Source organism: Hypomesus nipponensis, chromosome 18 (assembly GCF_054491055.1).
Source record: "Hypomesus nipponensis isolate SF chromosome 18, ASM5449105v1, whole genome shotgun sequence".
NCBI classification, from domain to species: Eukaryota; Metazoa; Chordata; class Actinopteri; order Osmeriformes; family Osmeridae; genus Hypomesus; species Hypomesus nipponensis.
In genome coordinates this window covers 17,321,853-17,341,891 of record NC_140378.1, presented here as the reverse complement: position 1 = coordinate 17,341,891, position 20,039 = coordinate 17,321,853, and the positions used below count along the sequence as shown (strand labels likewise).

Below are 20,039 nucleotides of genomic sequence, written 5' to 3'. Positions count from 1 at the left end.
GCTAGTGAGCGGGACGTAGACGTGGGAGTGTTGTCTCGCGACTACGGACTGAAATTTCTACAGTTAGCTTCCTCCGGCTTTAGCTAGCTAGCAGGCTAAATCACTACGTGGTTCTGAATGAAAGTGGCCAGCTAACCCTACTCATTGATTGGGATGCAAGCAGTGTAGAAAGTCAACGTTTCATATTTCGATCTGGAAGATCGTCATCGTGCCCAGGAAAACGGTAAGAATTGCATCCATGTAATAATACAGCTAACGTCAGCTACGCTACTTTACCACGGACTGTCCTTGGATTAGTGAGATTGCCACATTTGCTAGCTAGCTAGCTTCTCTTAACTCAACCTAGTTTCCCAGCCCGGTAGCGATGTTACTGCCGCTGTAGGGCAGTAGTTGTGCTAGCTAGCTAGCCAACGTTTGCTAAACCAATATGGAGATTAATCGCTTGTCCCTGCTAGTTTCACATTTACATTCCCCTTTTTTCCAGTCTTCTTTGTTTACGATGTTTTTTTTTGTTGTCACCATGAAACAAGATGTTAGCATCGGAGTTTGTCCATTTAGCAATTCCAATAGTGAGTAATTGGCCGTCATAAATAAACCAAATACCCAGCTATAGCCAAACTAGTGAGCTAGGCTATGTTAACGGTTTTGCACCTCGCAATTGCAATATCTGTCTTCCTAAAACTCTTCGCTCACACAAGGCCAAACATCCAATGTAACACAATGTAACCTGGTGCCCGGTTGCATGTAGCTCGCCTTCCAATGCACTAATTAGCTAGAGCGCTAGTCTGTCTTAGATTGAATCTATCCACCATTGGCTAGCTATCCATTGACACAACTAGCAAGCAAAGAGGGTGACATGCGATGTTCTCATCTACGGTTGCGTTACTCTTTTAACAGGAGATATTTTAAGGTTGACGGCTAAACAATGCAATGGAAGTTCCCAGTTACTACGCATTTGAATTGAAATTCATAATGGTTTGCTGATGGGATCCAGGGATGTCTAAATGTTGTCTTTACTAGACGGCACAAACTGAATAAGTGGATGTGAGCCCGCGTTAACCTTTTTGTATATTAATGAGCATGTACTGTAAACGCCAGTCTGCTAATTCTTTCGTAAATAAGACGGTGAGAAAATCACATATTAGATGGCTTGTTTGTATTTTTAATACTGCAGACGTACTCAGGGCGTTAGCAGCCGGATATTTGCTAACTTGTTTGCTTTTTTAATCCTGCTGATGCATAGAAGTGGTTTTGAGTTATCATGGCAAAGGTCCTCACCCATGTGTGCACTGTTTGTGTCGGGCTCACATTATTCTGCTAAACGTTCTACTTTATTCTCTCAATTGCCTCGCGCTTTCTCTTTCCGACTACTCTGTCACGTGCCCTGCCCTTACCCTCTGACTCCTCAAACGCTTTCTGTTCATCTCCTGATCACTTGTGATGCAAGTTGTCCCTAAACGTGCTTCCAAAAAGTGCGCTTGCTTCTGAAAGGATCAGAATGTCTCCTAAGCCAGATCCATTAAGAGAGTAGCACACTGCACCATAAGCATCCCATTCAGAAAATAAGGAAGGGCTAACTGCCCACTGTACATTAGCTGATTAATTGGATGCTTAGCTTTTACTTTATTCCAATATGCTGTAGATAGCAGTAAAGAAGAAGGGGGCTTGGTGGGTGAGATAAATGTGTTAGTGTTTGTGTGGCTGTGTGCAAGGGCACGTCTGTGGGTCTAGCAGCTGTATTTATTCAGTGGTGATAGCTGTGTGTTCATATTACCAGTCACTCATTCTCTTTGGGGGATGCCAGGGTTGTCAAAACCTGTTTGAGAGAGAATCCCATTTACTTTCACTTAAACATCACAGGCTAACAGCTGTCTATAACTCCAAATATGGTTTAACCTTTAACGTAAGCTGCCGGATGGAATGTATAATAAACTGTAGCCTAATCAACAAAACAATAACATTAAGACTCGTTGGTATAAACACATAGTCTCCAGTATTACGCTTCAGGTTTAGAGCAAGCTTGAAGAAGGGAGCGGGATAAAGTAAGCTTGTATTCATAGAGGGAGGGAGGTGAGGTGGTGTGACTAGCTCACAGTACAGCAGACAGATGTTCATCTGCTGGAAAGCAGGGCACAGCACGATGTGTGGGTGTTTGTGTGTAATGTGTGAGTACACACACACACACACACCTCAACGCTGACATCGAAGATGAGTGTGCCCATAACACGTTTGTTCATCGTTAAGGCGTTGATGTGCAGTCTGCCTCTCCTCCCCCGCTCATCTCAACCTACCGTGAGATGTGTCACAGTCCAACTTGTTTAAAAGAAGCCGAGTCCTTATACACGTCAAGAACCCAGGTTTTACCCCCCCCATATTCGACTTGTGTTTGACCCATGTCAGTCCCCAATGCATGGTGACAGCTGGAGGAGGGTCATTAATGTGTGGCATGACCAGGGTTTGGGGGTGGGGTTCATGAGAGATGGAAGATGTGCGAGGAGGGGGGGGGGGGCAGCGTGCGGCAGGTTGTTATTGTGTGTCTGTTCCAGTGGCCTTAATTCTAGTGAAAGGCCTCCTATCCCTGTCCATTGTCCTGTCTGCTGCCCTGGGGTTATAGCTCTGGTGAACTTGGATGTTTGTCATTATGGTCATCTAATGTAGCATGCATGCATTTGCTTTTGTCTGTTGCCCACACACTTGTGTTCTGTATTCTGTAGTGGCATCCAGGTGCCCCATAGGAGTAGCACTGCTGGTGCTGGGTTGGGTGAACCATCAAAGTCAGTGATTTCTAAAGATGCCAGTTTGCTGTGCGTTCTTTACCGGCCTTGTTAAAGCAGCCTGTCGGCCTGGATTCCCGTCAGCCCTGCTGTACTGCAGCCCTCCAGACAGGCTGGCCCTGTTGTACTGCAACCCTCCAGACAGGCTAGCCCTGTTGTACTGCAACCCTCCAGACAGGCTAGCCCTGCTGTACTGCAGCCCTCCAGACAGGCTAGCCCTGCTGTACTGCAGCCCTCCAGACAGGCTAGCCCTGCTGTACTGCAACCCTCCAGACAGGCTAGCCCTGCTGTACTGCAGCCCTCCAGACAGGCTAGCCCTGCTGTACTGTAGCCCTCCAGACAGGCTAGCCCTGCTGTACTGCAGCCCTCCAGACAGGCTAGCCCTGCTGTACTGCAGCCCTCCAGACAGGCTAGCCCTGCTGTACTGCAGCCCTCCAGACAGGCTGGCCCTGTTGTACTGCAACCCTCCAGACAGGCTAGCCCTGCTGTACTGCAGCCCTCCAGACACTGTTAGCACTTCACACATGGGCTCTTGCTTCTTCTGACACACACACACACACTCTCACACAATTAAAACTCTAATGGAGTGGCAGGGTCATATTTGGATTCATGACTGCATTGGAGTCTATGAATAGGCGACATTGCTTTCCTAAATAGGAACAAATTGTCATGCAACAATAGACACACCTGAGTCTGACAAAAGCATGTTATACACACACACACACACACACACACACACTTTCAGCCTGCCTTAAATCACCCTCAGCTGATCTGTCCTGTGAGTGGTTGCAGAATTGAATCCTGCTCTGAATGTCTACGTGGGACTGGCCTCTGCTGTGGATTCAGATTTTGATTGGCTTATCCCACCGTGTGGGCGGGTTGTGTTGGTGAGCAACAGTGTGATTTGTAAAGCTGGGCTGTATCAGGTGTGTTTTGCCTAGCGAGGGTCACCGTGACGATGCCAGCCATCTGTTGGAGGGTTTAGACCAGACTACAGGCCATAAATGGCGGCCGTGGCAACTGGCCTCGGTAACCAGGGATTCACGTGCGAGACCTGCTTTACTCATCCTTCTGTTTTCCTATTTTTTCTTCTCTTTTTTCCCCCCCCTGTTATTTGCTCTCTAGACATGTGAGGTTGAAGCGTATCTACCCTTAATCCCCACAGTGTCGTGATGTGTGTACAGGTTTGTGTGCGTGTCTGTGTGTTCAGGTTTGTGTGTGCACAGCTTTGTTTTGTGAGTGCGAGCACGAGTGTGTAACCTGACAGGAGAGGACGGAGGGAGGGAGACGTGGCGAGAGAAAAACAGAGAGATGGTCGGGCCGAAAAAATAAATCCGGATGGAGGGAGGGAACTCGAGTGGGGAGGTGAAGATTTAGCCTGGCTGCTCCATATGGTGCATTGTGATGTGAGGGAGGACAGGAGGAGGGGGGGGGGGATGCGGGCGGGGGGGGGGGGAGGGGCCGCGCTGCTGCGTTCCCAGGCCATTAGCAGGCAGGGGAACCCTGTTGTTAATCAGTCTTAACGACCGTGTGCATCCCCGCCAGCCTGCTCTCTTCTCCTCCCTCCCACACACCTCCTTCACTCCCTCTCTCCTCTCCTGCCCCTCCCCTGGGACGACAGGAGGGAAGGCTGGAGGCTGAGTGGAGGAGACAGGAAGGAGGAGGTCAGGGAGAAGTGTGTGCGACAGACAGACAGACAGACAAACCTAAAGAGACTGTCCCTCATCCTCGAATGATTTCCCTTCAGGGTTCTCGGTTTCACCAGTCACATCGGCTGACAGACAGGAGATGACCAGACTGTCTAATGTTTCATCCCCACGGCCTGTGGTTAGTTAGCCAGCCGGAGAATTTCATTTAGAGACCAACCCCTCTGATTCCCTGAGCTTCTCTTGTGAACTTACTGTGGGGCGATACTGACAGTGAGGCTGGCTGTGTGTGGTGCTGGAGGCTGCATGGTGGAGGCCTGACCCGGTGGGCCCTTCCCTCCCTGCTGTCCTCTCCCCCTTCACGCGGCCTGGCCAGCAGACAGAGTCTGACAGTGAAATGACACGGCCATGTTAATGCTGAGGGCTGTGCTCTTACTTCACACGTTGTCTATTTGTGACTCTCACGACGGAGCGCTGTGTGCACCCTCCCCTGGATTCTTTCGTCAGTAAGTCTCTCCTTCACCCTTTTTGAGGGCTGACGACACTCACACCACAACACTCTCTCTCTGTCTGTCTCTGTCTATCTCTTTCTGTCTCCATCTCTCGCTCTCCTCCTCCTCTTACCTCAGTGAAGGGTCTGTCCAGTATTGTGGTCGACGTACTAAAATAGCCCTGCTCACGTAGCTAGCTGTGGCTCTGCTGGCTAAGGCTAAGCTGCTAATTTCCTCCGACAGTAGAGCTGTGAGATTATCTCTAGGAGGGGCCAAGGCTGTGTGTGATGTGGGAGGAGGCTGGGTGTTTATTTAGACCGGGTCTGTGTGAGAGTGGACCCTGTGGGTGGTGGGGGTGGGTGGGTGGGGGTGTCAGTGGGTGTGATAGACCCTGTCTCCTGATGTTGCCCTGTTAGAGAGCCGGCTTCATTTCGTGAACATCGTGCCCTCACCCCTACCACCGGGGGAACTTCAAGCCCCACCACCCACACCCACCCTCTCTGTCTCCACCATAGGTCAAGGGCTACAGGGTCCTTAAGTCTTTCATCTCCATCCCTCTCTTCCTCTCTGCTCACCTCTCGCTCCTTCACTCTATTTGTGGCTGACTACACTCACACCACAACACTGACTCTCTCCGTCTCTCTGTCTTTGTCTCTCTCTCTCTCTCTCTCTCTCTCTCTCTCTCTCTCTCTCTCTCTCTCTCTGTCTCTCTCTCTCTCTAATCCAGCCTACTGCTCCTCAGGCTGAGCTGGGTTTAGCTCCGCCTAACACACCCTAGCACTATCACACAGGGATACAACAGAGACATTTAGCAACACGACTTTACCCCATGATCTGACTTACTGTGTCTGAGGTGTGGGGAAAGGTGTGTCTACTGCAAGACCAGACAAGATTCCATGATGGGCCAGACAAGCACTGCTGGTTCATTTAGTCATTTAGCAGACGCTCTTATCCAGAGCGACTTATAGTAAACACAGGGACATTCCCCCAAAGCAATTAGGGTGAAGTGCCTTACCCAAGGACACAATGTAATTTGGCACGGCCGGGAATCGAACCGGCAACCTTCTGATTATTACCCCAAACCGCTCAGCTCTCTGACTCATCTTGACTCGCTGGTTTCTTCCTTGTGCCTCTCTCCCTTACAGCACTTTCTTCAGGGTGAGGCTGTGAGCGTGCGAGGGAAGGAGTAAGAGAGAGAGAGAAGGAGCGAGCGAGCAGTAATGGAGCAGCAGAGACAGCGTTCTCTCTCCACCTCAGGAGAGTCCCTGTACCAGGTGCTGGGGGTGGACAAGAACGCCACGCCTGAAGACATCAAGAAGTGCTACAGGTTAGCAACACGCTATGCTACACCACCACCTCAGCATCATTCAGAGAGGAACACGCTATGCTACACCACCGCCTCAGCAGCATTCAGAGAGGAACACGCTATGCTACACCACCACCTCAGTACCACTCAGAGAGGAACACGCTATGCTACACCACCACCTCAGTACCACTCAGAGAGGAACACGCTATGCTACACCACCACCTTAGCATCACACACTACAGGTGCCCGGTTGGAGATGGAGGCTGGGGAGGGGTAGGTAGAAGCAGAGGAGGGAAGAGGGAGGCTGGGCAGGGAAGGAGGTGAAAGGTAGGTAGGTAGGAGTTAATAGCGACAAGGCTGACAGGTTGTTTTTTGATGACGAGAAACAGGATCTGTTCACTTCCATGTAACTGGAAGGAGACCAATGATGTTTTGGCCAGACTTCCTTGTCACTGTGTTCCTGTCATCCTGTAGTCCTCCATTAGGGTGTGCTACAGCAGTGCTTTTGCACTGAAACAGTTGTGGGTGTGCAGCAGACAGGGTTCAGGTGTATGCCTGGGGATTGTAGTTCTTTGTCCTTATTCCGATTTGCACTTGTCTGTTCACCAGGAAACTGGCTCTGAAGTTCCACCCAGACAAGAACCCCGACAACCCCGAGGCTGCAGACAAGTTCAAGGAGATCAACAACGCTCACGCCATCCTGTCTGACTGCACCAAGAGGAACATCTACGACAAGTACGGCTCCTTGGGGCTCTACGTGGCCGAGCAGTTCGGAGAGGAGAACGTCAACACCTACTTTGTCTTGTCTTCCTGGTGGGCCAAGGTGAGAGGAGGGAGGGCAGGGGGGGGGGAGAGATGGGGGGATGGGAGATGGATGGAAATATCCTGTAGGTTAGTAGACTAAACATGGCAGAACAATATGCAGTGGAGAATGGACAGAGATTGACAACACCTGTATGTATGTATCCCTCCCTCCCTCCCTCCAGGCCTTGTTCGTCTTCTGTGGGGTGGCGACAGGCTGCTACTTCTGCTGCTGCCTGTGCTGCTGCTGTAACTGCTGCTGTGGGAAGTGTAAACCCCGCCCTCCCATGGAGCATGAGCCTGAGTTCTACGTGTCCCCAGAGGACCTGGAGGCTCAGATGACCACAGACGAGAGAGGTAGAGACCCTCCCGCCCTGCCCACACCGGCCACCAGCCGGCCACCAGCCGGCCACCGGCCTTTTGACCCTTTTGTCAAATGTTTGTACTGATCTGTGTTCGGGAACTTCACTGTGTCACTCGGTTGCTGTGTGTGTGTGTGTTTTCCCTCAGATGGTGGGGATCCTATCATGATGCAGCCGTCATCAGCCACAGAGAACACTCAGTTGACGTCAGACGGCCACCACTCCAGCTACCGGACCGACGCCTATTAGACGCCAACGACACACACACGCGAACACACACACACACTCCTTTCAGCCTCACGGTGACCCTGGCCTAACCCCAACATAACCCATGCCGTTCATACCACTGTCCTCCCCAAGATTCACACACACACACACGCTCAAACACACACACACCCTGGCAAGTCTCTCTACCACAGATAGAGCTAGGCCTTCCTCCTCAACCCCACCTGACCTCTGACCCCAAAACTACACCCACCCACCCACACACACACACACACACAGCTGTCCTGAGAAGGATGTGTTTGTAACACTGGAAAAGAGACACATACATTAGAGGAAAACGTTGTTTACCACACACACCCCATCATTGGGGGCTGTCTGTTCTCCATGCATGCGCATGCGTGCACACACACACACCATAAGTAACAAATGGCAATCTTATTCTGCTTGTTTGAATGATTTAAAACTGTTTTAGTTGAACTGTAGCCTCAAACCTCTAACCCTGCCAAGATACTGTATGGATCGTGGGTAGGCCTAGTCACAGTCACTGGCTCATAGACGTAACACACACACACGCGCGCGCGCGTCACAGCGGAACTCAACACTTACAAGCACTCTCTGTCTCCCCCACCCCACCCCCCTTTTGTCTGGCCACTGTTCTGTTCGTTTTGTTTCTGAACATTCCTTGTACTGTGGACAATCATGGGTGGTTGGAGAGGACACACCTAACCCTGCTGTATAGGCTGGCTAGCTAGGGCGGCTAGGCTAGCTAGGGCGGCTAGGCTAGCTAGGGTGGCTAGGCTAGCTAGGGTGGCTAGGCTAGCTAGGGTGGCTAGGCTAGCTAGAGTAGCTAGGCTAGCTAGAGTAGCTAGGCTGGCTAGAGTTGCTCTGGCTATGTCTGGAAGTGGGTCAGACGCGCAGGCCTGTATGCTACGAGGGTAGGGGTTCCGGGGGGGTGGGGGGGGGGGTCTTTGTGGGTACATGGGTTTGACTGCATCGGCACAACAGGTGTGTGAGGGGGTAGTGGGTGAGGGTGGGCTGAAGGGGAGTGATGTTTGTGCTCTGTGTGGGTACAGGGGCTGGTCAACATCAGTGTGTGGGTGTTGTGCAGGACAGGAAGGCCCTTACTGGAGCTGTCTCACCTTTCACCAGCCGATGTCATGTGACTGCCTGACACCTTCTGGATGCATGTGGAGAGGGGCTTTGGAGCTCCTAAACGATGGAGTGTAGCTAGCTAGCGTGATAACAGCACGTGTGGTCAGCTGTGAGGAGGTGGGTATCCCTGCGCTGGGTCACTTTAGTTCTCCAGTCTGTAGATGATTTTTCCGTTCCGGTGAATATGACAGAACAGCACTAGATATGGACACAGTGTATTCCACTCCTCTCATCCTCCTGTCATCCTCCTGTCATCCTCCTGTCATCCTCCTCTCATCCTCCTCTCATCCTCCTCACCTCTCCTCTCCCTTTGCACTGGTTTGCCCCTCCAAGCCACTTCGTTTTATTCTAAACCCAGGCTTGTTCTCCGTTTGAGATATGAAGGATTATAAACAGAACTAGAAATTGTCTATTAGCAAATCCCCACAGTGTGTGTGTGTGTGCGTGTGTGTGCATGAGAGTGTGTGTGTTGTGGGAGGGCTCCTATATGTCTTAGTGTTGGTGTTCTGTGTCAGGCTCAACACATTGACCTCTCAATATACAGTACATATATCCCACTGAGGGCGTACACACACACACACGTACATAGAGGACAGCTGTTTAGTTTCTGCTTCTGTGTGAAAAAAGTAAATGATGTAAATGTTGTATGTTTAGATTTGACGTTGTATATTTGAGTTGTACAACCGAAAAGTGTTGTTTAGTTCTATTTTTGTTTAGTAGATGATTGTTTTTGTTTTCTTATTTATGTTTGTTGACAATGAGGAAGGATTTTGTTGATATTCAGTCATGATTTTATGTCAGTAATTTCAGCACTGTAGTCAGTGATAATCACAACTAAGCATGGTAACAGGCAACAACAATCAAACAAGGATGTAGCCAGCTACAACACGTAATTATCACAACAGTAACCCACTCCTATGAACTCTCACAACAGTACAATAACCCACTCCTATGAACTCTTATGACAGTACAGTAACCCACTCCTATGAACTCTCACAACAGTACAATAACCCACTCCTATGAACTCTTATGACAGTACAGTAATCCACTCCTATGACAGTACAGTAACCCACTCCTATGAACTCTTATGACAGTACAGTAACCCACTCCTGTGAACTCTTATGACAGTACAGTAACCCACTCCTGTGAAGTCTTACGACAGTACAGTAACCCACTCCTATGAACTCTTATGACAGTACAGTAACCCACTCCTGTGAACTCTTATGACAGTACAGTAACCCACTCTGAGTGTCACTCCCCTCAAGCAAGGTCATCACCATCCAGAAGACCATTGGTCACAGTTTAACAACCCCCTTCAATAACAATCTGAGATTAGGACTTGGGTTAGCAGTGAGTGTCTATGATCTGGAGCTCTACATCTGTTTGATTGTTGTGACTTTTATCACTAATTATCACTTTTGTTTTTAATCTTATTGTCAATTTAACACTTTGTTCACTGTTGCAACTGTAACTCTACATTGTAAGAAAATGCTATAAGATTTTAGAACCTGTCTTTTCTTCAAGTAACTTTGGAAAGAAAACTAACCAATCACGTTGTCCGTATTAACTGGTTAAAACATGCTTTTATCTATACCCCGCCCACTCTATTTTTCTATGGTTAGATTGGTTCCATATGTTTAAGGCCATTGATATGCCAACCCTATATGTTACTCCCCCTGTGGCTCCCTGTGTATGAGTGAATGCAATGTTTAAACAGAACCATACTGGATCATGAAAAGAAAAAAAAAACTAAAGTTTGAGAACACTTATCAAAACAACAAAATATATGAGTGCACAAGTGCAAAACAACATAGAAATAAGATGAAGCGTTATTTTATTTATTTTATTTTTGTTATCTTTTTAATGAATGACTATAGATGGTTATAAATAGTATGTACCGGTAACTAGATGTGACCATTGAGAGGCGATGAAGAGCTCTGTGGTTTGGCAGGGGTAGTAGCTGGTAGATGGGTGGAAAGCTAGTGTTGCTGTTTTAGCATGGATCAGTCCACAGTGTGTCTGGTGGAGAACCGACATGGGTCATTTATCTAATGTGCTGTTGTAAAATAAATGTTTCTGATGCTTAGCCCTGTCTCCACGTCTGTTTTTATGGATGTTCGGGACAAACAAGCCCACGTGCTGGGCGACGACACACTCGACTGGGGACGATTTAACGGGGTTGAATGGAGTCGAATGTGCTTGGTGCTGGTTGGTGTCCAGACATAGCATGACACAGGAAGGCTGTGAAGAGAAGGAAGGTAAGAAGGGGTGTAACTGTAGAAAGACCACTGGCATGGCATGATCTGCCTGCATACCAACCTGCTGCCCTATATGGCCTGGAGGAGGGAAGAGGCAGGGGGGCAGGGGCAGCCCCTGACTGAAACCCAACACCCCCCACGTCAAATGCTGCGACCCCGGACGGGACGCACAGCAGAGGACGGGGTACTGAGGATCTGGGTCCAGACCACCACTACAGCTACCTCAGAAGAGGAGCTATGTGAGTACAGAGAGAGGGTGACTGACTGACAACACAGGATTGAGGTCGGAGAGAGAGAGACAGAACGAGAAAGAAAAGAGAGATAGAAGCGCAACCCCAGAAGACGACCAAACGATCAGTCCTGCGGTCCTAGGAACTCAGATCAACACTGCCCTCTCCTGAGAGTGGGGTTATGTATTGAATGCTTCACTGAAGATCAGGAAGGATAGCCTGGAGACAGACTGTTTCCACTACATAAGCCTAGTGTACCAGTAACCAATCTTACTGGTATTCCACCTTGACAAGCAAACTGACTTGCCAACTACCTGACCGTCTGGTAGCAAGACAGGCAGACTGATAAACGGACAGATTGGTGACGGCAGGTGGGTTAGGAGGCAGAAAATCAAAGAGGCAGACCGACATACAGGCAGACAGACAAATCTATTTGACTCGCAGGCGTCCAGGTAGCCAGACCAAGGATGAGCATGTCTGTTCCGCTGGAGCTGAGCTCCCTGCAGAGAGACCAGCAGGCTCTGGACACCCTGGAGAAGCAGCTCATCTGCCCCATCTGTGTGGAGGTCTTCACCAAACCTGTGGTCATCCTGCCCTGCCAGCACAACCTGTGTCGCAAGTGTGCCAACGACCTCTACCAGGTGAGCTCGGCAGGTGTGTGTGTGTGTGTGTGTGTGGGGAGGTGAAGGGGCTGTGTTTGTGAGCTTTCATATGGTGTTTACGCAAGGCCCATCTATGTTGTTTTGTGTGCTTGCTTATCTTGTGACTTTTAGTCACTGTTAGCACATCTCATGGAAGAAGATCTGTTTGTACTTTTCGCCAACCCGGTGACTGGGACTCATGTTTTGTTGCTAGCTGGCTCCTGTCTTGGAGTCATGAGGACGACATGATTCAATCTTCTTTTCACACACATATCCCTCATCTACTGTACCCCCTCCCCCCCACACACACCCACACACACCAGACCCTGGTTGGCTCATCGCCCTAACAGCATATCAATCCTAGAAGCACTGGTTCACACCAATTCAAATGAATCACAGTGACAAACGTGCCTATTCACAACAATGTACAGTACAACACACCCCAACAGGTGTGTGTGGATTATCAATGTCTAAACTTGGACTCTTAAGAGCTGCTATACAGGTCACGACCCACATTCTTTGTTTGAGTTTGTTGAGTCACGTGACAATCAAAAGACAAGGCAGGATCAAATGAATTCTAATAAGAGAAGAACAATTTCAAAAGGTAACCATGGAATCAAGGCTACAGGTGTTTCTTGTCTCTCATTTTCCTTGTTGCCATGGGCTCCCTGTGCAGGACATTGGATGACAGAGGGTCCATGGAACAGCTGATCTGAGCGTAGTTGCTGGCTTGGTTCCAGAGGCACTCGAGGGAACATAGTTGTTTAACAGACCTAATATTGCCAAATCTCTTCTGCCAGAACTAGCAAAGATACAAACCAAGCTGCCCACACACGCCCTCATAACTCATAGCCAGGGTTCAGACCCTTAAATTACACTGACAGCCCTCTTTAGCCCCTGGCTTTGGAAAGGTCAGAGTTGTGTGGGAGAAGTTAACAGTGTCTCTGTACAGTGATCATGAATGAATCACTAAATTAAGTGTACAAATTGATGTTTATAAGCCCCATAGTGGTCAAAATGCCAACATGAACATCCGAGTTGCAGAAGCAGGAGTAGATGAGAGCGATTAAGTCAGTGTTCTGGTATGTCTAATCACCTCTGTCTACAGTGTCTGAAGGCCAGACTGGGTAGCTACCCTGTTGGCCCTCTTGACTGTGGGTTCAGGGGTCGTGAACATGAGCATCGTGCAATTTTGTGGTATCAGATGCTGGTGCTTCAGCCCTACACAACATCAACACCGACATGACCACAACATCAACACCGACATGACCACAAGCGGTCACTTCTCAGATTACCTGCATGTTATGGATTTTTTCGCTGCCAGGTTCTGGCTTTTCTGCCTTCCAGTCCTCCAGCATCTCAGATGCCCAGCTTTTTGGACACCCCATTCCCCCAGCCCAATCTTCTCAGCCTCTCAGCCCCCAGGCCCCCAGCTTCTCAGACCCCCATCCCCCCAGCCCCCCAGCCTCTCAGGCCCCCATCCCTCCAGCCCCCTAGCCTCTCAGGCCCCATCCCTCCAGCCCCAGCCGCCCCGCCTCTCAGACTTCAGCTTCATAGCCCCCAGTACCTCCAGAAGCTCTGGGCCCCTCGCCCCCAGCCCCCCAGCTACAGCCTCATCTTTCCAGCCACGGCTCTGTTAACCAGTCGAGGGAGGCCCCTGATCCCTGCACACACGGCAGCAGCTGTGGCTTATTAAAGAGAAACTATTTCAGGGTACTCTCCTCTATCCCGTCTTTCACTCTGTGATCTCTCCTGCCATACCGTCTGTTCTCTCTCGGCTCCTGAGGGAAGCAGGAGAAAGCAACTGCGAGCGCTCGCAGTTCTCTTCACCAGTAAGAGCAGCAGGACCTCCAGGGCCAGGCCTTGGTTATCATGGATACCCACTGCAGCATTATCTCTGCAGTATTTATAACCCAACCAGGCGTGTGGACTGGGAGAAGGAGCAAAGCACTGCCTGGGGAATGGAGAGGAGGGGGAATGGGAATGTTTGTTTGCCTAAGATAGGATTCTGCCCTCGGCAACAGCCCCCAAATATGAACCGTTTTGTGTCAAGGGAGGTTTTGGATTTATTTGAAAGTGTGAGATTCCAGATGAACGGCGAAACCTCCAACAGACCCTGACACTCTTCTGCCGATGCTGATCCTCTTGTTGACAGATCAGGGTACATCTCGGAACACACAGAAACACACCGCCACACACAGAAACACACCACCACACACAGAAACACACTCTGTAGGATGAGTTCGGACAGCGAGAGACTGAGCCGATGAGAAATGATTTCATCGTCTCAACTTACACACTGCCCCGTCTGTGAAGTTCAGCCCAGCATTGTGTGTCCTGGAAAACAGGAAATGGTGTTCGGATGAACTTCCTGCTGAGTAAGAGGTGCAGCCCTCTCTGTTTCAGACCCGCAGCAACATGGTGGGGCGTTTCCGCTGCCCCTCCTGCCGACAGGAAGTGGTGCTAGATCGCCATGGCGTCTATGGCCTACAGCGCAACCTGCTGGTGGAGAATATCATCGACGCGTACAAACAGGAGGCCACTAGGTGAGAGGGGGAGGACTAAGGAGGGATAGGACAGGGGAAAGAGGGTGGAGGAGGGAGGGAGAAATAGATGGAGGTTTGATGCGGAAAAAGGGGGTTGGATGACAGATATGAGGGGTGAGAGAGGGAGGAGGGGGAGAGGGCTGGTTAGCTCTTATAATGCAAGCCTTATTCCAGATTACATGCACATGCCACAGGACTAAGGATAATGACAAAACTCCGCTCATCTCCCCTCCGTGTGTCCGAAGCTTGCGGCCGCCTCCCAAGTCCTCAGACCATGTGACCTGCGAGGAGCACGAAGGCGAGAGGGTGAACATCTTTTGCCTCAGTTGCCAAAAGCCAACCTGCTCCCTCTGCAAGGTGTTCGGCGCCCACAAGGCCTGCCAGGTGGCACCACTGCCAGAGGTGTACCAGCAGCAGAAGGTAGGGTGGGGCTCACACTGATGACATCACAGGTTCTAAACGGTGGGAGTTGTGTGTGGGTTGTGTGTACAAGTGGCTGGCTTGTTTTGATCGACCTCTGTATTGATGGATTCTGTGGTTAATCTCCACAGTCGGAGCTGACTGAAGGGATCAGCTCGCTGGTGTCAGTAAACAGCCGAGTCCAGGCTTCCATAAGTGAACTCGAGGAGACCTGTAGAAACATCGAGGTGAGTCACCGTCACAACACGTCTGTTTCACTTCCTGTGTCTTGTCTGGACAACTGTAACATCGCACAGGGTTTGAATGTCCCTCCTTCCTCTTCCATTCTTTTTTCTCTCTCCCCCCATGCCTTCTTCTCCACCCCTCCTCATCAGGAGAACTGCAAGACACAGAAGCGGGCCCTGTGCGACAAGTTCGACCGCATGTACGCCATCTTGGAGGAGAGGCGAAACATTATGACGCAAAGAATCAGCTACGAGCAGGAGGAGAAGATGGGGTTCACTCAGGAACTGGTGCGCTCCAACGGAGAGAACGTGGAAGCCAACACTAAACTGGTGGAGACGGCTCTAAGGACCATGGAGGAGCCTGAGATGGCTGCCTTTGTGCAGGTAAGACGGCTGCCTTCGTGCAGGTAAGATCCCTGCTGGTGGAACGAGCAGCCTCATGAGTCTCGACTTACAACAGTGTTTTCTCTGTTTCCTTCCCAGAGTTCCAGAGCACTGATTGAGAAGTGAGTGTACTATGAAGCAGAGATGTTCCTCTTTAAACCCTTTGGATCCATCTTCTACCATCACTAATCATTCTTTTTTACTCTCTGACCTCCCCTGTCTCTATTCATCTTCTTATTTTCTGTTCGCCAAGGGTGCTAGAGGCCACCAAGTCCACTACGATTCAGACCCTGGAGCCAGGCTATGAAAACATGGACCACTACAAGGTGGACTTCAATGCAGAGGAAAGGACTCTCTACCAACTGGACTTTGAAGGTATTCCAGGCCCCATTAGAATGGATGTCAATGGTAGTGCAAAATCCAAATCACCTTTTGTGCAGGTACCATACATTTTTGCTGGTGAAGGAAAGATTTTGTGAAGTTATTATTGTGCATGTAGTGTAGGTAGCATGCTGCCTCAGTCATCTTCTGGACTAATAGTCTCTTAGACTTTCCTAGATATGAAAAATATATGTTATACTGTATTTTCTTAATAGACAAAAATCATTAACATGTCTGTTAACAGACAAAGAGAATCTAACTGCTGTTCTCCACAGTTGAGGAGGTGGTTCCAGAGGAGCCAGAAGCAGAACCAGAACCAGAACCAGAAACAGAACCAGAGCCAGAACTTGAACAAGTAATAGAACCCCTTCCAGTTCCAGAGCCTGTTTTGGAATCAGTATCGGTTCTGGAACCACCACCGGTGTGGGTCCCAGTGTCCAGCCTGGTTGTGAGTCCAGAGAAGGCTGAGGTCAGACTGAAGTCTGAAGAATGGAGTCTGAAGGACCCTGGAGCTGATTATAGAGACGAGGAGGAGAAAATAGAGGAGGAAGAGGAGGAGAAGATAGAGGAGGAAGAGGAGGAAGAAGAGAAGGTCCGGGGGCAGGCTGAAGGATGTGTTGCAGACCCTTATAAAGAAGACCTGTGTGAAGCTGATGGGATAAACATACAGCAGGTATGGATAGCATCTGAAGCTAAATGAATCCCCTTTCTTACTGTGAGTATTTGTTGTTTTAAAAATCTACTTTTTCCCCACCAATTATCTCTGGTGAGTCAACGAGAGTCAAGCCACAGATTAATGAAGGTCTTGTTTCCAGGTCTGGTTTGAACCCAAAACTGAAAATGTTCCCTCACTTCTGCCCTTGATTTAGCTTGTCTTTTGTAGCTGTGAATGTTCCAGAGAAGCCTGATTAAATGCAATATGCAAGTGTTTAGATTTTGAATAGTACAAAGTGCATAAAGTGTTTGATCTAGGTGTGCTTGTCTCCCTCTATCAGACTGAGCCAGAGTGGGGGCAGCAGGGTGAGCCTGATTCAGGTGCCTGGGCAGCCCAGGGAATGCCGATGAGTGGGGCCAGAGAAGAGGAAACTAGGTTTTACCCCAGCTGGTACTCACCCAATGGCTGGCACAGGCTTAGCCCCAGTCCAGGTGTCAAAACAAAGCCACTGGCAATGCCAGATAACACCCCCCAACTAAATAAGGGACCCCGACCCCAACCTCCATTTCAGCCCCATCCTCAGACACTCTCCTTACCCCAGTACCAGCCCCTTCAACTTCAGCCTCAGCAGTTGTCTCTACCCCAGCAGCCCCCACCCATACCCACACCTCACTGGTTGGAAGCTAGCTTTGCTGGAGGGCTGGGGTCGACATCCACAGGAGGTCACCAGGGGTGTGTGTCCCAGACTGGGGTTGAGGGAGATAGCCCTGGACTAGGAGTGAGTGTCAACCAAGCTAGGGAGGGCGGCCCGGGGCTGGAGGAGAGTGCTGTCGGCAGGGTGGGCAGTGGGCCCTCCACCCCACAGCAGGTCAGTCTGACCCAGAAAGTTCGCCGTCACAGCCTCCATCACCATCCAAGCAGCCATTTCCTGCCCCGTGTGTCCCACGCTGCTGCTGCTGTGTCCTCCACTTCCTCCTCCTCATGTCACCCTGGCGTCATGGCCGCCGCTGCCCCACCTCGCTCAGTCACCCTCGTCACCATGTGTCTCTGTGTCACTGCTCTCTCTGTCTGTCACAGGGAAGGGATCCTATGCGCCATGTCTGAAACTATCATCTTCATCTGTAGAAAACACTCTTTAGGTTTTGTTGTGTATGTTTGGTTAAGGTGTAATATACATATGGACAAGTCCAGTACAATCAGGTACACCTATGGGGATGCAATAAACATGTCGGTAAAGTGAAAACTGCACATGCTATCCAGACCATAATGTCTCATATGAGTCAGCTCTTCCAGGGTAGGTGACCAGTGAGAAGGACTGTCCCTATCAACTCTCATCCTCTGTTGTCCGGACTACCGGTGATCACACGGGCGATCCTTCCACCCGTGTCCCACGGTCTGCGCTTGCCATTCTGAGGCTTGTTTTCCCGTCCCCCCCCCGTCCCCCATCTCTCCCCAGGCGGTCACCCTCTTCTTCTACCTGGTGGTGCTCTTGGTCATCCTGCAGAGGGTCTGGGCTTGTATCGGCTGCTTCATATGTATATAACAGAGCAGGCCCCTCTCCCTGAGGTCCACACTCAGGAACCATCAGGTGTGTCCACAGAGAGATGTTTACTGTCATTCTGCAGGGATTGTATATTGTGATCCCGCTGCAGTGGTTGAATTATTCAGTAGACATCTCTGTGGGTGTAGCTGGAGAATTACAATGGGCAGACCTGGGTCAAATAATCCTTTCAGTGGTGATTGTAGCCTGATGAGTAACGTTTTATATGAGTCTGGAAAGCTTTCTAGGAAAGCTCCATAAAGAGGTTAAGGATATTTGAAAGGGTCTAATCTAATGTTTGAGCCCAGGTCTGAATGTGGCTCAGTGACGTTGGGGATAGGTGAAGGTTGTGTGTCAGACTAACACTGCATCTGTTCTTTTCTATGTGCACCATTGATCTTTACTCACTCTCATGCTAACTCATTTCCATTGGCATGTGAGATTCTGCTAATGGGTAGACTGACTTTTTTAGTCAGAAATGTAGTTGTTGGCTGCCCAGTTTAAAGAGAGAGAGAAGGAGAGTGAGAGAGAAAAAGATTGAGAGAGCAAAAGAGTTAGAGAGAGACAAGGTCAGATCTTAAAAGTTGGAGGATACAAACTTAAGGTCATCCTCATTTGGTTATCAATCTCTGTCTCCTCTTCCCTCCTCCAGAGTCAGCCCCTCTCAGTGGCACCCCAGGAGGACGGGAGAGGGGCGGAGCAGAGCACACACACAAACTTCTTTACTCGAGACTCTACTGCCCCCTGGTGGATGGATGTATAAAGTCAGGGAGTCAGGCAGGAAGGCATGCAGGCAGGTGTGTGTCAAAAATAGTGAAAAGGTCACTTAACATCCTCTCCTCAGCTATTTCCTTAAATCATTTACTATTTGCTGTGTATTGGGAAGTTTTTTTTTGTCATTTGTGAGTGAGTTTTTACATTTAGTATACGTTCAGAAAGACAAGAAGATACATGATGACTGCATATGCGATTTAATGTACTTTAGCGGAGTGGCCTAAGCAAGATCATGCATGATTCTTTATGTGGCAGCCTGGCGTTCAACCTTTTGCATCTCCCAGCCTTCTATGATAACTGACAGTTTGGGCAACTTTTTAATAACAGCTTCAAATGCAGTTTGTCTGCAGTTGAGGGTTTAGGCTACACTTGTATCCTCTTCAACACTTAATTAACAGTTAACTAGCAGTTCAGTTAGACGCATTTTTTTTACAATCATTGGGCAGTTTTACCTTTTGCAACTGCTGATGCGTCACCATTTTCTCTGAATGAAAATGGCTTGTGAACATGACTGCTTTTGTGTGCTTTATGACTCATTCATCCCTGTACGTGCATTTCTCACTAAGCTTTCTATTCAGATCAATTCAATACACGCTGTATATTTCAGTGGCTCATGTGCCCATCTCTTGCCCACTCCAGATTGGATCTGGGTTGGGGAATAACAGTCCCACAGGCCCCTCCCCCACCCCTGCTGGTGGGATACAGACCCCCGTTCGCCTCAGCGAGACACCGCCTCGTCTCAGTTTCTCCTTCTCCTGGCTCAATGCCCTCTCCAAGAAGAAGAAGTAAAAGGAGGCCGCACAGCCCAGTTGGAGGTCAAACTCGCCTCCTGGTTTTAAGGGGAAGAAGCAGACCTGAGACCGCCAGTTCATATTCAGTCTCGATCCCCTTCACACGAATTTGAGTCGAAAGAATTCGCACGTCTTAATTTCAATAGTTGTATTTTTAATGGCAGAGGTTTGTGAAAGAGCTGAGTTTGATTGCATATGTCTCAAGGACTTTGTCTTTTTTATTTTATTTTATTAATTTGATTGTAATGTGACTGCATTTTATCTACAGGCCTATTTTACTGAAGAGAATGTAGCCTACTGTAACATAGAATATTGTATGTTTGGTGAAGGACTTGGACATATTATTGCATGAGAGTTTCTGCATTTTATTAAAATTGAATAAAACACGTGAAGTACTGTGTAGTCTGAAATGTATTATTATGGGGGTGTTAATGTATT

The 20,039-nt window shown here is 49.2% G+C and overlaps 2 protein-coding genes across 7 annotated transcripts; both read left to right on the top strand.

Moving 5' to 3' along the window:
* Positions 1-28: 28 nt before the first annotated feature.
* dnajc5ab (DnaJ (Hsp40) homolog, subfamily C, member 5ab) lies at positions 29-10,843 on the top strand. The gene is made up of 5 exons (XM_084681436.1): positions 29-223; positions 6,057-6,238; positions 6,827-7,040; positions 7,204-7,375; positions 7,529-10,843. The coding sequence occupies exons 2-5, from the start codon at positions 6,132-6,134 to the stop codon at positions 7,627-7,629; spliced, it is 594 nt and encodes a 197-aa protein (XP_084537562.1). The 5' UTR covers positions 29-223; positions 6,057-6,131; the 3' UTR covers positions 7,630-10,843.
* Positions 10,844-11,175: 332 nt separating this feature from the next.
* On the top strand, positions 11,176-19,997 carry trim101 (tripartite motif containing 101). Of its 6 annotated transcripts, none has more exons than XM_084679124.1 (10): positions 11,178-11,886; positions 14,278-14,432; positions 14,678-14,852; positions 14,984-15,079; positions 15,227-15,460; positions 15,560-15,582; positions 15,714-15,835; positions 16,117-16,514; positions 17,953-18,084; positions 19,450-19,586. In XM_084679124.1, exons 1-9 carry the CDS (start codon positions 11,713-11,715, stop codon positions 18,037-18,039), a joined length of 1,464 nt encoding a protein of 487 aa, XP_084535250.1. In that variant the 5' UTR covers positions 11,178-11,712; the 3' UTR covers positions 18,040-18,084; positions 19,450-19,586. The 6 variants fall into 6 exon arrangements, with proteins under 6 accessions (XP_084535245.1, XP_084535244.1, XP_084535250.1 ...); XM_084679121.1 differs by lacking the exon at positions 17,953-18,084 and adding an exon at positions 18,689-18,833 and having other exon boundaries at positions 19,450-19,585; XM_084679122.1 differs by lacking the exon at positions 19,450-19,586 and adding an exon at positions 18,689-18,823.
* Positions 19,998-20,039: the final 42 nt, after the last annotated feature.